The sequence below is a fragment of the Sphaeramia orbicularis genome, chromosome 19 (assembly GCF_902148855.1).
Source record: "Sphaeramia orbicularis chromosome 19, fSphaOr1.1, whole genome shotgun sequence".
In the NCBI taxonomy this organism is placed as follows: Eukaryota; Metazoa; Chordata; class Actinopteri; order Kurtiformes; family Apogonidae; genus Sphaeramia; species Sphaeramia orbicularis.
This window is the reverse complement of record NC_043975.1, coordinates 32,441,598-32,456,382: the sequence shown is the minus strand read 5'-3', so window position 1 is coordinate 32,456,382 and position 14,785 is coordinate 32,441,598. Positions and strand designations below refer to the sequence as shown.

The 14,785-nt window shown below is 37.7% G+C and overlaps 1 protein-coding gene across 2 annotated transcripts; it reads left to right on the top strand.

Moving 5' to 3' along the window:
- Nucleotides 1-366: 366 nt before the first annotated feature.
- Nucleotides 367-13,975, top strand: rundc3ab (RUN domain containing 3Ab). 2 transcript variants are annotated; one of them, XM_030122230.1, is made up of 11 exons: nucleotides 367-733; nucleotides 4,835-4,950; nucleotides 5,098-5,225; nucleotides 7,011-7,096; nucleotides 7,192-7,281; nucleotides 7,389-7,469; nucleotides 8,485-8,650; nucleotides 8,885-9,042; nucleotides 10,350-10,469; nucleotides 12,511-12,611; nucleotides 12,724-13,975. In XM_030122230.1, the coding sequence occupies exons 1-11, from the start codon at nucleotides 627-629 to the stop codon at nucleotides 12,864-12,866; spliced, it is 1,296 nt and encodes a 431-aa protein (XP_029978090.1). In that variant the 5' UTR covers nucleotides 367-626; the 3' UTR covers nucleotides 12,867-13,975. The 2 variants fall into 2 exon arrangements, with proteins under 2 accessions (XP_029978090.1, XP_029978091.1); XM_030122231.1 differs by lacking the exon at nucleotides 10,350-10,469.
- The last annotated feature ends 810 nt before the right edge of the window (nucleotides 13,976-14,785 follow it).

Below are 14,785 nucleotides of genomic sequence, written 5' to 3'. Positions count from 1 at the left end.
CATCACCATATTACAGTACTGTAATAGCAACTACAGTACTGTGATTGGTACTGTAATGGCAATTACAGTATTTTACAGGTACTGTAATTTAATATACAGTAAGTATGCTTTAGAATGTAATACAGCAACTTACTTGCTAATTGCTGCCAGCAAGTTACTGTACATTTCACAGTATCCTTGTTACAGTGTACATAATGTATGTATTTTTATATAAAAGCAGTGACATTTACTGTATAGTTAGCGTAATAAATGACTCTAATAGTATTTCCTCTATGTGTGTGTTGTGATGATGAGTGTGTCGTCATCTTCAGCCTGGTTCCAGCTGATCCAGTGACGTAGTGATGACGTCAAAAAAAGAGGCGGAGACACAGAAGGAGAAACAGCAGATTGGACCTAATTCAGTCCTCTGCGCTAATGACTAACACCGACAACAGAGCCCGTGTTTTGGTCCCGTTCATCCAGGACTGAGGCTGTCTTAGAGGACCGGGTACCGCTGTCAGCCGCTCGGATGCAGGCGCTCAGCATCAGCATCCTCCTCCTCAGTATCCCGAAGTGAGTGAGGTGAGGAGGGCCGACGGTGGCCGACAGGGAGGGGTCCTTTGGTTTGAGGGGCTGCCTCCTCCTGAATGGAGCCCGGCTGTGTGCAGGCAGCGATGGCCATGGCAGATATCTCGATGAAGGCGTCCACTCGGAACGTGGCAGTGGAGCGAAAAAACCTCCTCACCGTTTGCAGGTCAGTCTAATTTAAGGCCAGACCGGTGTGTGATGTCTGGATGTCTGGATTTTTAACAAACCCTGCAGCTATTAACCCAAGGTGTCCGTGTAAACCCCTGCATGTGGACTAAATTGAAATCTAGTGTTTTTATTTCGACCACATTTTGACATCCACGCATACGTCATCCCCCTTTTGAATGAACTTCATGTACTTCCCGTGGGCCTGTAAGGACACGGAGCCTGCGTGTACACACTCCACTGACGACCTCACATCACACCAGCAGGAATATACACTCCACTTAGAACAACAATGCACACACAGCTTCTTCTCAGTGGGAGTTTTAGCGGTGTCATCTTTGTCAGTGCGATTTATTTTTTTCCCTGCTGATGGCGTGGTTGCTATGACGACAACCTTCCTGGGGCAAGGACTAGCTGGCACCCCAGGGACTAGGGGCAGGGAGGCAGTAAAAGACCTGTACATCAAGGCCTGATTAGCCTTTGTGGTTTGGTTGGAAAGAGGTCTGCACTTGTAAGACGTATAGACAGACACTCCGGCTCTTACCCACACAATAAATGTTGATGCATTTATTCTACAACTTGGAGACAGAGCTGATCAGTCACACCTACAAAGATATATTTAGCAGCAGTGACTTTAAGTAGGACTAAAACACTGGGACCCTGCAGAATTTACTGAAGCCAAAGCAAAACAAAAGCTGCACTAGTGCAAATGAGATCTGACTGAATCTATCTATCTATCTATCTATCTATCTATCTATCTATCTATCTATCTGATCATAATTAATAGTACAAAGCAAATTGCATTTCGATTTTTTGTTGTGCGCAATGGGTCTTCATAGGAATGATTTTTGATTTTGTGTAGGCTTTTTTATTTTTATTTATTTATTTATTTATTTTTACAGTTTTCAAAAAGCAAAAGTAATCTAATTAATTTGATATATTGTCCGTCCCTATAGTGCCAGACTGATTTCATGTCTCCTCTGTCTCTAAATGTTCTGCTTATGTGACTGAAATTCACTTCATGGGTGTTAAAGGTCTACTCATTTAAGAGGATTTAGGAATAATGTAATTGCAGCAATGGAATATAATATTCATTATTATGTTTTCATTAGTGTGCAATTACTCTAAAATCAGAACTGCTGTGTTTTCATTACCTTAGAACAAGGGTGTCAAACTCATTTTAGTTCAGGGGCCATATCTTCCCAATATGATCTGAAGTGGGCCAGACCAGTAAATTAATAACATAATAATGTATAAATAATGCCAACTCCAAACATTTCAATGTGTTTAATAGTGAAAAAAGTCAAATTACATTATGGAAACATTTACATCTATAAACTGTCCTTTTAAAAATGTGAATAACATGAACAACCATGACAAATTTCAGAAATTTATCAAGAAAAATAAGTGCAATTTTAACTATATTCTGCCTCTGCTTATCATTTGTAAATGTGCATTACAATTTACAGATCACAATGGATCTGCAAATACACAAAATATTTTAGTAACTGGCAGAATATTAGCAAAATTGCACTTACTTCTCTTAGGACATCTCTAATTTTTCATATTTTTTGTGAAAGGCTAGTTTGTAAATTTACACATTTTCATGTAATTTAACTTTTTTTACTCTAAAACAGAGGAAAAATTTGGAATTGTCATTATTTGTAGGTTTTTATGGTAGTATTTTACTGATCTGACCCACTTGAGACTAAAGTAGGGCTTTATATGGCCCTTAAAGTAAAAGGATTGACTTTTAATATCTTGAGTGTAATTTTTGCATTTCACAAATTCATCCTATGGGCAGGATTGGACCCTTTGGCGGGCCGGATTTGGCCCCCGGGCCATATGTTTGACACCTTTGCCTAAGAATGAGCTACTGTTAATAGATTCTGCCATTTTTCTACATTAGGTAAGAGCAGGCTTCCTTCTCTCCTTTGTTTTTGTTTCACAGTGAGTGGCTACTTTATTTATGATATGATACGATACTTTATTATCATATCTCCTTGTCACCTGAGGGACATTTGTGTTAGACCCCAGTGCTTTTACATATAGCTACAAATTCACTACTCAACAATAAATAATTTGCGCGAAGGTGGATATTCATTTTGTTATAATCTGCAACTAGACAATTATATCTCACTAAATAGCACACAGCTAATCTTTACAATCAAAGTGAACTTGCTTTTCCAAAGTCAACAGCCAACACTAAGCCCATGGAGACTGCAGTCACGCGTAAATTCATAGTCTGTGTTTGTCATACTGTGTTTAGACCTGAATATGAGCATCAACTGTGCACACAGTCCATGAGCTGTGCAGGTGGACAGGACTGTAACTCTGCTGAGCCACTGATGGGCTTATCTGGGTCGTGCCACAGCCCTGCAGTCTGTGATACAGTGAAAGCACAGGGGATTGTGCTCATTTTGATGTGGAAGATAGTCAGCCAATTATTGTCCAGTATCTGGCCACAGTCACAGACAGTGAATGAGACATTGTTGCCTGGAACAATGGGTGAGTGAAATCACTTGTCTTAGTGGTTTGTCTTAGGGTAAGCATTGTCTAATAGACACGCCTGCACCAAGTCAACTGACTATGTGTGTGTGTGTGTCGGTCTTTGTGACAGTCTTTGTGAGATCCAGTTATAGTTTTTAAGCATAGTTTGTGGACCTGAAACAAAAAAGGAGAGCATTTTGGTCAGATCCCAACTTAAGATGAACCTTTCAGGCTTGGTTTAATGGTTATAATTACCTCCGCCAAGGAGGTTATGTTTTTGCCAGGGTTTGTTTGTTTGTTTGTCTGTTTGTCTGTCCGTTAGTGTGCAACATAACTCAAAAAGTTATGGACAGATTTGGATGAAATTTTCAGGGTTTGTTGGAAATGGGATAAGGAAGAAATGATTAAATTTTGGTGGTGATCGGGGGTGGGGGGGCCCACGGGGGGGCCACTGATCAGCCTTGGCGGAGGTCTGCGCTCTCCGAGTGCTTCTAGTTAGGACTAGGATAGGTTAGATTTAGACAAGCAACGTCCTCACCCTGCTATTATATCTAAGCATGACTGTTGCATACTGTCATGCCTATAATACCATGTCCAGTAGAAGCCGACTGTCAAACTTGCAGAAAGAGCAAAGCTTGACCAGTCACTGTAAACATCAGATGATGTTCGTATCACAATTAGAAAACTAATAAAATGTGTTGTATTGAAATCTTGCATCAGACAGTGTAATGTATTAGTATAAGTAGATGAATCATTAACGTTTCATTAACATTGACGCTTACATTTCCACAGAATAGAGGTGAATATAACTCAGGTGTAAAATGCCTTCTTTTTCCTTTCTGATAATAATAATAATAATACATTTTATTTGTAGAGCGCTTTTCATGGTGCTCAAAGACACTTTACATACAGCAGGTAAAAACATAAACAAAACACATTGAAAACACCTAAAAAGCAGGATCAAAAGGCAAGTATATGAATGTAAAACAGTTAAACAGTAAAAGCAAAGGGATTTGAAGGTGTTTAGGTTGGAGCAGTGTTGGATGGTAGGTGGGAGGGAGTTCCAGAGGGTTGGAGCAGCAATAGATTTTTTAAGAATCTTTATTACAGTTTTCAATCATGATGCTGTTCTGTTGTCGGTAGCGATGCCTCACAGTGTTAATGCTACGCAGGAGAAATAAGGCAAAAGGGAGGCGTGCTGTCAGCCATCAGTATTACATCACACTGAAGTCATAAAGTCAGGCCGTCCACTAAACGATGAAATGAGACGTTGGTGTTTCCTGAAAGCGCTCACTAAGTGTCTTCCTCACAGTAAATGGATGACATCAGCTATAAGTGTGGAAACAAGAATGAGCACCAAAATGAGTAGTAAGATAGAACTGTGTGAGGAGACCTACACCATCAAACTATCATATATAAGAGAACGTAGATGTTTTGATGACTCAACACTATATTTCTGCTATGACTTCATTTGTGCTGAATTTGTGATGATTATGTTACAGAAAACAATGGGAAGCAGTATTCCATACACCTGTTTCTGGTTTCATTTTTCCCATATTACTTGTGTCCTACATTCCAGTTTCAGTTTTAACTCTTCTACTTTCTCTTATAGATTTTCAGTCAAGACGCTGTTAGAAAAATACACAGCCGAGCCCATTGATGACTCATCAGAAGAGTTCATCAATTTTGCAGCCATACTTGAACACATCCTCAGTCACCGTTTCAAAGGTAACAAGGAGTTTACCTGCACTAGTACCTGCTCTGTGAATATAACTGAAACTTCTGCTCTCTAATACATTCATATGTTTTGTATACTGATAGTGAAAGTCACACAGCTTCTCCAATAACGTTCATATTTTATTTATGTTTTTCTAGGCTCTGGCAGCTGGTTTGATGGGCAGCGGAGTTTCTGGGACTTCATCCGCCTGGCCTGTGCTAAAGTCCCCAACAGTTGCATTAGCAGCATCGAGAGCATGGAAAACATCAGCACCTCTAGAGCAAAGGTAAGTCCTAAAAACACTATAATTAACCTTTCTCTTGTGTTAGCTTTCTGTTGTCATCTATTATGTTCTTATCGGTCCATTTTGACCAATGTCTTAAATCAGCTGTAAAATACACTAAAAAACAATTATCTATCACCCAGTCTGTTTCTCATCTCTTGGTTATCTTGTTAGGCTTCCTTATCCATGATAATATTGGTTTTAATATTTTTAGTGTGGGCCTTTTTTTTGTCAGTATACCCCTCGATGTGCACTCTGCAGTCACCAACCCTACACTGAAATGACCTCGCATGTCTGGACATGCCTGTCTTTGCTTGTTTTGTTTTTGTGCAGGTAAACTGGATAACAAGACAAAATGAGAATCCCCAAAAGCTCACATAATTGGGAGAGGAGCTGGCTGTCAGTATGTTGGCTGACAGTACACTTAGGATTTCAGTTTTGGCTCTAATTATTGCTTTATAATCTTATTTTCATAACTGAGTCAAAACCCTAACAACACAAAGGTCATAATTTCAACCAGAGCGTTTCATAATTTAGTGAAAACATTTTTTTTTGTATTATTTTGTTAAAATAGAGGTTCCTGATAAAGTCAAAAAGCCTTGATGCAATAAGCGATTTTTGTTTTTTTTTGTTTTTTTGTTTTTTTAACTTGTCATGTCCAGCATTATAACAGCAGAATGGTAGTCTGGCTGCCTTTTTGTGCTGAACAAATTGCTTTGCCAAGGGAAACTTCTTAAAGTATATGAGGCTCCCCTTGATATTCTACTGTCTTTATTTTAAGTTTCGATGAACCACATTTCGATGCGGGGCCTGACATGAAGGAACAGGGGGAAGGAGAAGAAAGGGGGAGGAGAGAAGGAAAGAGTGAAGGGGGGAGAAAAAGGAAGAAGAAGGCGAAGACCCTCACAAGAGAATATCACCAATACTAACAATAACAACCATGGCGATAATTATAATGGTAACCACAACTAGAACCAGAACTGAGTAAACTAGGAAAAAAGGAAGAAATTACAATGAAATGAAATAAATATTAATAAAAAAAGTGGTTCTTTTATGCATTTAAAACCTAAAATGGGTTGGTGCCGTCCCTAACACAAGAGGAAGGTTAAAGTACAGGTGAAAATGTCTAACCCATAAAGACCCAAACGGCCACTGTCAACCAAAGCCATCTACTGATTTAAACAGTTTAATACCTGTTGATCCACTAATCCTATCAATCCATGTAAATAACTGGTGTAAAATACAGTTCTTCATCTTTTCATGGTCATCAGATATGACCCATTTGGACGTTCAGAGGCTCCATAGTGAACGTGGAAACATCGTCATCTTCTGTAATATTGATTCACTAGTAAACCCATGGAGCTTGATAAATGTCAGTGGATGGAGACACTTGTTTTATGTTCAGTTATTGATATCTTTGCTGAAAAAGTCAGTTTTTCTTCAGTGTTCTCTGTTTCAGATATAATAACCTTCAACTTTAATCTTAGCTTTTATGAACATCTACATGGTCAGTAAATTAAAAATAAAAAAAATACTTGATTTTCACTGAAAATTCACAAAATACAGAGGATAGTATTATAAAAAATGGTGATAATTGACTTAAGAAAGGTTAAATAGAGAGAAAATTTGGGAACTGCCACAGAAGTTGCACTGGGTCTTTGGGGGCTAATATTAGAGGTGACAACGCAGACTGCAGGGTTACAATTTTGTTGGTTTAAGACAACAGCAAAAGGCTGAATAATTATTTGTATTCAATGGCCTCTTCTCAACCTTTGGTGACCTCCTCAGGGCCGAGCCTGGATGAGAATAGCACTAATGGAGAAGAGGTTGTCTGAATACATCGCTACTGCTCTGAGGGACAGCAGAACGACAAGGTGAGGAGCTCCAGCACACGTCTTTGTGTGATGAGCAAATGCCAAATGTTGTTTAATGGTATTCTGACCTGGCTGTGACTGTGTTTTCTCCCAAGGAGGTTTTACGGAGAAGGAGCCATCATGTTGAGAGAAGAAGCCACGGTGCTAACAGGGATGCTCATAGGTCTCGGAGCCATAGATTTCAGGTAAGAAGTGAGATTTGCCAAGTAAATATCTGCATCTTAAAGCTAATTATTACCTTTTAAAATGTGTTTGTTTAGTGTTTGGTGTCAGTTTATGTTTTCTTTTCCAGTTTCTGCCTGAAAGGGGAGGCCTTGGATGGAAAATCTTCTGCTGTGATTGACTATACACCGTACTTGAAATTCACACAAAGGTATATGACATGGGTTTGTTCAATATTACCGGTCAATGAAAGACTCCTATGTGTACAGCATAGCAATGGACTGGACACGGTTGGGACTGTTTTATTTAGCAGAAGCACAAAATAAGTTTTTAATATTTTTGGGAGTGAAATCTCTGATTTCTGTAGTAAATAACTGTGTAATAATCTCATATCACCCTCTCATCCTTAACCCTTTAACAACTGCAATTTCTCTGGTGCTGCATTTTGCACTTTACAGCATTGAAATTACTGCAACTCCTGAACTGTTTGTGCTGTCCACAAAATTTAAACGGCATCAAAAAGCTGAGATCCTGAGGTTTCTGACACTATATAATACTTTATGACAAAAGTGTGGGACTCTATTACAAGTAGAAATGAACTGTTTCAGAGACTTCCACACAGGCTAAAAAATGCCTGGAAATAACAAAAAATATGAAGCCATAATATACATACTGAATGTTCAAGACCAAAAAGGATGTTTAAGCAGATGTAAAATAGTTAAAAGTTTATTTTGGTATCTCAGAAAGTTTTGTTATGGACATTTACAGTTGTTTCTGATAATACATTAAAAACTTCAAGTCCTTTTTTTTTCTTTTTTACTAAAACACACTGTTTTAAGCATTTATTGTTTGTAATAGTGATAATTAATGGCCAGATATTGAAAGTTAAGTTCTTCCTGAAAACAAAGCTGCAAAAGGATTGGCAAAAAAAAACCAACAAAAAAAAACCATTTCGGACACACAGAAAACATGAAGACACCTAGGCGGCCTGTTATAATTGCAGTCTTAAAAGGGTTCATTTCACTACAATGTCTGGCTCATGGTATGTTTTCCCTCACAGAAAAGACGTCTTGCAGCACTAATAGTTTTTCAGTTACTTAATACTTAACAAATATAATTTATGTATTTCATGGTTAATTTTTTTTGCTGTGATTATTAAATGATAATTGTAAAACAACCTGAATAATGTCCATTAAAAAAAGTAAAAATGGCCACCTCTCTTGTAGCTATGATTACCTGAGTGATGACGATGATCGGCACAGTGTTGACAGCAGCGCAAGTGATGACAGCATACCTGAACACCCTTACATCCCACTGGTCACTGATGAGGAGAGCTGGAGCACAAAGTGTCGTAAGATGGAGCAACGGTTCAAGATTGTCAATGCGCAGAAGGTGTGCAGTTACGTTTTTATGTGTTCAAACATGTACAAGACTCCTGACCTTTTGGAAACAGAGAAAAGATATTAAACACTGCCGGTGTTCTCATGTATTTACTTCATAAGGTTGAAGGTAGACCCACCCTGCATGCCAAAAATAAGTAGTGCTGATGACTAAATATCACAGATGGATGAGTATTTGAGGGTGGATGTTTCTTTCAGTTAACCCAGTGTGGCTCTGTGTTGTCAGGGATACCTGGAGGAGCTTGTGCGTCTGCGTGAGTCTCAGCTAAAAAACACAGAGACAGAGAACAAGAGGCTAAAAACGCGACTGGAGGAACTACAGAGCCAAAGCCAACAGGAAAAGAAGGAACTGGAAGCTGTTGTTCTGGAGCTTCAGGAGCAACTGTGAGTGCAGTAGACAGACAGCATAACACCTCTAACAGTGTGATGCAACACAAAGCTACATAGGATGGTAGTAAACCAACAAACTGTTACATCCCTCAACTAAAGAGGAAGACAGAATTATAACATATAATTTATTGCCAGAATTAATCTCAAAACAAGGCCAAAATGAAAGCAAATCCAATTTTAATAGGCGAGAAAAAAGAAACTTATACATCTACAACTGAACTTCTAAACAAAAAGAAAAAAACAGAAATTGCAACTCTCCCCTGCATAAAAACACACTAAAACAGCAAATAATATATATTTGAGAAGGAAATAACATTACCCAAATCATAAACCACTATTCACAACTGAAACAATAGAAGTTTGACAGAAAAACAAATACAAGAACAATCCAACAAACCAAATGTGATGGACAAAAATTCCATTATTGAAAAAAAAAAAAAAAAAAAAATCCAACAGGGTCTACAAACAGAGGTACATTCACATACAAAAGGCCAACAAAATGGAAAATCTACATATGGCTAAAGATGATTGGCTGCAAGGCTGATGCACAACAGCTAATAAGAAGGCAGGAAGTAGCAACAAGAGTCAGGAGGTAAAAACTCTATGGAGCAGCACATCCACTATTAAATATTACACAAGACTGATCATGGGGGAATGAAATCCAAACTAATATTGACATTAATATAACATATTAAAGGGGTTATATGCAGTATTTCTTGTTTAAAAATTTAAAATTACCTAAAAGACATTCAGCTGTTTACAATAAAGAGTTCTAATGTTCAAAAAGAGGTCAGATTATTGTACTGAATACACATGCACTGAATTTATTCACAGCCATGGGTGGACGTGTTACTGTGAATGTATGTGACCACTAGAGGGAGTAGTGAGTCCCTCTGCTGGCCTCACATGGCCAGCAGAGGGCCAAGATAATGACAATCCCTTATAAAATAGAGGCCTTGTCATTGTTTTCACCACTGGACGCAGCTGCAAATTAAAAAAAAAAAAAAAAAGAAAAAAAAAAAAGAAGTTTGATGCTGAAATTGCCGTATTTCTGTTCACGACTTTCCCCTGCTATTGATAGTTTGGAATATCAAAACTACATATGACCCCTTTAAGCAAAGAATATTAACTGAATAAGTTGTTAATAATTTTGACTATGATTTGATAAGACTGATATGACTCCGTAAGTTTATTTGGACATTCAAAGGTGTAGCTCTACCAGATTCATGGATTTGACTAATTGTGTAACATCATCAAAGATTTTGCAGCTGTGTCTCATATTGTACCCTTGTTTTCGACAGGACAAGCTTGATTCCGTGTGACTCTAACCACCTTGTTAAAGACCTTTCAATCCCCCTGGTCAACCAGTGGCCGACACTGCAGCCGTATAACAGCCAAGATGATGTCAAGCTGTTTCGCAGGTTTGATAGAGAGTTTTCTATGAGCACACATGTAGTGTAACTGTCAAAACAGAAAGGTGTTGTTGAATACAATCAAATGTAATTCAGCTTCTTTCAGTTATTATTGTAATTATATGTTATGTTACACCAGTAGTGTCCTTCTTGTATTTACTAATCTGAGAGTAATGACACTGCTTTCTAAATCAAATAGCTTCTCAGTACTTAAGGAACCTTTATGGACCAGGTAGTGTGATGGCGTTCAAGAAAGTTAAATTTTTCAGGTCAAACACAGCAAAGTTGGAAGTAAAGTAAAATATAGGATGAATAAGTGATGCTCTAAACATATACAGACGCTAGCGCGTTGACCCGAGGGGAACCACAGGTTCTAGATGTGGTACTTTTTATGATGTTGTGCATTCATGCATGCTGTACCACATTTGTCCAAAGTGTTCTGGCCATAGCAACGTGATTATAAGGCTATTGTATTCCAGCATTACTAATATCTCCAAAAAATATTGGTCCTTTCAACTTACTGTTTTCACTAGTCTCTTCCTTGGCCAAAAATACATAAATATGTCAAACTGCAGCAGTCAGCTCTTTCCGGATTTTGTGTGAATCCCCGGACACACACACGTGCACACAGAGGTCATTTGGCTTTTATAATATAGATATATGAGAAGCGTAAACACTGACATTTATGGTGCAGATATTAAGGACTAATCCTTGTTGATGAAAACATGATAGAACCTGAAACACTGAGGATAAAAAAGGAACTGACTCAGAAGGAAAGTACATGAGTTTAACTGAAACAGAGGAAAAAAATAAATAAATAAATAAATAAATAAATAATATATATATATACATATATATATATATATATATATATATATATATATATATATATATATATGTGTGTGTGTGTGTGTGTGTGTGTGTGTGTGTGTGTGTGTGTGTGTGTGTGTGTGTGTGTGTGTGTAAAATACAAAACTAAATAAAGTGCATATAAGAGGAAAGAGATGGAAGAAATGAGAGAGTAGAAAAAAAGAAAAAAAAAAGAATGTTAGATATTTTGATTATTATTAAAAACATTGCTTGTAGCTTTTAATATTAGTCAGTAGAGGGTACAATAAAGTGTAAAACTCAATCAAGTCATACCAAGTTAATTATAATAATGCTCCTTCTAAAGTGTATTATTCACACCAAAAGGACAAAATTAAAATGTAATGGTAAACACTTTGCATCAAAACACAAAAACAATGAGATAAAAGAAACAGATTTTAATGCTAAATGATCTATAATAAAATACATATGCAGTATACAATGACTTGACTCAATGCAAAAATGTAAAAAGTAGTTTTCAATGAAGTACTTTTTGCCATGTTTCCATAGAGAGCTTGCTACATTTCTCAGCTGTCAACTTCAGCATGTTACAATTAGTTTATCTAACCCTGTATAACTATTAGTATGTTTGGCTTATTCATTTTAATACAAACACACAGTCAGTCTTAAACATACAGAGCATTATTAGAGGGTTATTACAGTTAATGAAAATTATACAAAAAATAAAGTGGAGTCTAAGGAAAAATGCATAAAAAGACACAGAAAAACCACAACAAACAATGACAAAACAAACTAAAGTGGTAGTTTATCTAAATGCAGCTAAAACGGCTTTTCTGTTAATGTTTTATTTAGAATAAGAATAAAACATGGCTATTTAATAATCAACAGTTCTGGATATCGTAAAAAAATTCCTGATACAGAGCCTCCAGCATTATGTTAAAATCACATAAAGGCTTAAAGAATTTTGGATATCAGAGCTGTTCATTCTGCTCTGAAGCTCTATTAATACACAGTGATGAAGACAATTACTTTTAATTAAAACAATCGAGAAAGTCAAACTGTAACTGTTAAAGTAGGAAACAAATTAGCTGTTAAATAGAAACAGATTTTTTGGGTGATTTATCACTGTACACAAAAACAACCCAACAGCAGTACATTTTTGGCCTCCCTAGGAGCAGTCTATTGTGTAGCTGACCTCAGTTGTCCTTTCCTTGACCCTTAGGAGGAGCTTCCCTAGCACAGAGCTGCTGTCAGTAGAGATCAGCCTGGACTCAGACTCACAGAGAATTGAGGGGAAACAAAATGGAGGAGCCTGGTGCACAGGTTGCAAATTCATTCATACCTAATACCATACTATAATCAGCAGGGCAGTAACTGAGTAAACATCCACGTGAATTGAAACCTCTCCATTGTATCTCTGTCTTCACCTCTTCAGAAAAGGACTACACCCCCTCCATGATGGGCCTGTGTGGCTCTTTGGCCTCCATTCCCAGCTGCAAGTCCCTGGCTAGCCTCAAGTCAAGCGAGTGCCTGGTCAACATCAGCACAGAGAACAGTCCTGCCCTCTCTCCCAGCTAGGGGGCGGAAAAGAGACACTGCCAACCACTTATAAACTCTGAGACAATTCAACACGAGGACAAAAATGGAGACTGCTTTTGGTAGGCGGAAAAATATTCTCTTTTGTGGCCCTAACATGAGTCCCTTTACTCTGAACTCAACAAACTCTCGACCTACAACACATTGTTTGTGAAATAGTATCCTCCCTGTTTGGGACTGTCCACCAGAGATGCAGGAATAGCTGCTGTACTGCCTGACGGCCTCCCTCAGTTTCACTGTCTTTCATTGTTCCGACATGATTAAACCTCCTGGAATGCAAACAGCTGGTTCAAGTTTGACCTCTCTTACATCATGATGCTTGATTTTGTGCAATTGCAGTCACGTATGTGCACTGGTCACATTCATCAAAACTCACCATAGGGTTGTTGTGTGTGTGCTCGTCCATATGTCTGTGTCTTATCAGTCTGTCAGTGTATCTTATTCAGCTTGTTATGTAACACTGTCAGTGCAGGATGAATGAGCTGTTATAACCTTTAAAGGAGCAAAAACAATGTTTTACCTTATTATAATACATGAGTATAAGAGAGCCGTTAGATAAGTGACATAAAGAGAGTTTTGTAATGTGGCCAGAGGTGTTGCTGATGACATTTATTTACAATTAACAGAGACAGTTTCATGATTTTAGGATGAATGATATTTTAGGCCTTATTCAATCGTAGGTTTTAGGTTAATGGTGGTACTTAAAAGCCTGTCAGGCTACCAAGGTTTGCAGAGCCACTACAATGTGAACATATACAACCATTTATCTATTGCATACAAATGCAAAATGCATCGCAACTATGCAGGATGAATGTTTTCATTGTCTTTTTCTACAAACCTGGCTTGATAGAAGTGCTTGAAGAGGACAGGAATAGTGAATGTGCCCAGCGTGTTTCATTTCAACTTTGGTCTCAATTTTCCTTTAATTTTCTCCAGTGATCTGTTCTTGTTATATTAGATCTGTTTCATTACATACTTACTTGTATCATTGCCCATCATGTAAAATGCAATCTCATGCAGTGTTGTTGAGATCTGAGAGACATTGTGGTATTTAAAACTGCAATAAAACTGCCTTTTTTTGAAACATTAAATTGTGGTATGTATTGTATATACAGATGGTTGACAAATTAAAGGAAAAACCAACGGCAAGGTCTTGAAAGTGTTACTAAGATCTCCCAATAGGTGTTAAAATGATTTGAGATCTCTCATCAGTTTTGAAGATGAAAGCTGACCTTGAGGAAACTATCAAGTTCTAACATTTATGTTTAATATGGTACATTGTCCCTCACAAATAATATTCATACACATTCAATAAATACATTTCCATACTAACTGAATCATTCAGACCCCTCCCATGGGGATTTTCCTTTGATATGTCACTGGTCTGTATATCTTTAAAGGGGTCATATTTTGCTAAACCCACTCTTATTAGTCTTTGGCTCATTTATTTGTGTATTTGGACCCTAATAGTTCCAAATGTTTTAATTTGAACCCTCCAGGTGTTGCAAAGCTATCTTTATATACATTTTAGCAAAAATCAAGTGGATTTCTACAACCTGTTTTAATTCCTGCTTAATTTGTTACGTCTATAACTAGTTACGTCACAATATTTGCACATATAAGGTCAAGACTTACGACAAACATTTCTCTCAGTACGCCATAATTGTTTATCAGCCGCAGCAGTTGTACTGAAAATATGTCCAAACTTCGAGCCGATTACCTAAAATGTTCAGTTGTTGGTTGAACGGGACAGAGCAGCACAGCCAACAACCTGAAGGGGGAGGGGCGTGAAGTGGCTCATTTGGATTTAAAGGGCCAGCGCTCAAAATGACCTTTCTGGTGTCATTCCTGAGAAATAGGGTTGAAGATGGACCTGTGGAGTTGAATTAATGAAGAATTCA

Bases quoted from the DNA above. Each gene is read 5' to 3' on its own strand.
- rundc3ab (XM_030122230.1), top strand. From the start codon at position 627: ATGGAGCCCGGCTGTGTGCAGGCAGCGATGGCCATGGCAGATATCTCG. The intron at 7,282-7,388 runs GTAAGAAGTGAG...TTTCTTTTCCAG, and splicing joins CTCGGAGCCATAGATTTCAG to TTTCTGCCTGAAAGGGGAGG. The intron at 12,612-12,723 runs GTTGCAAATTCA...TCACCTCTTCAG, and splicing joins TGGAGGAGCCTGGTGCACAG to AAAAGGACTACACCCCCTCC.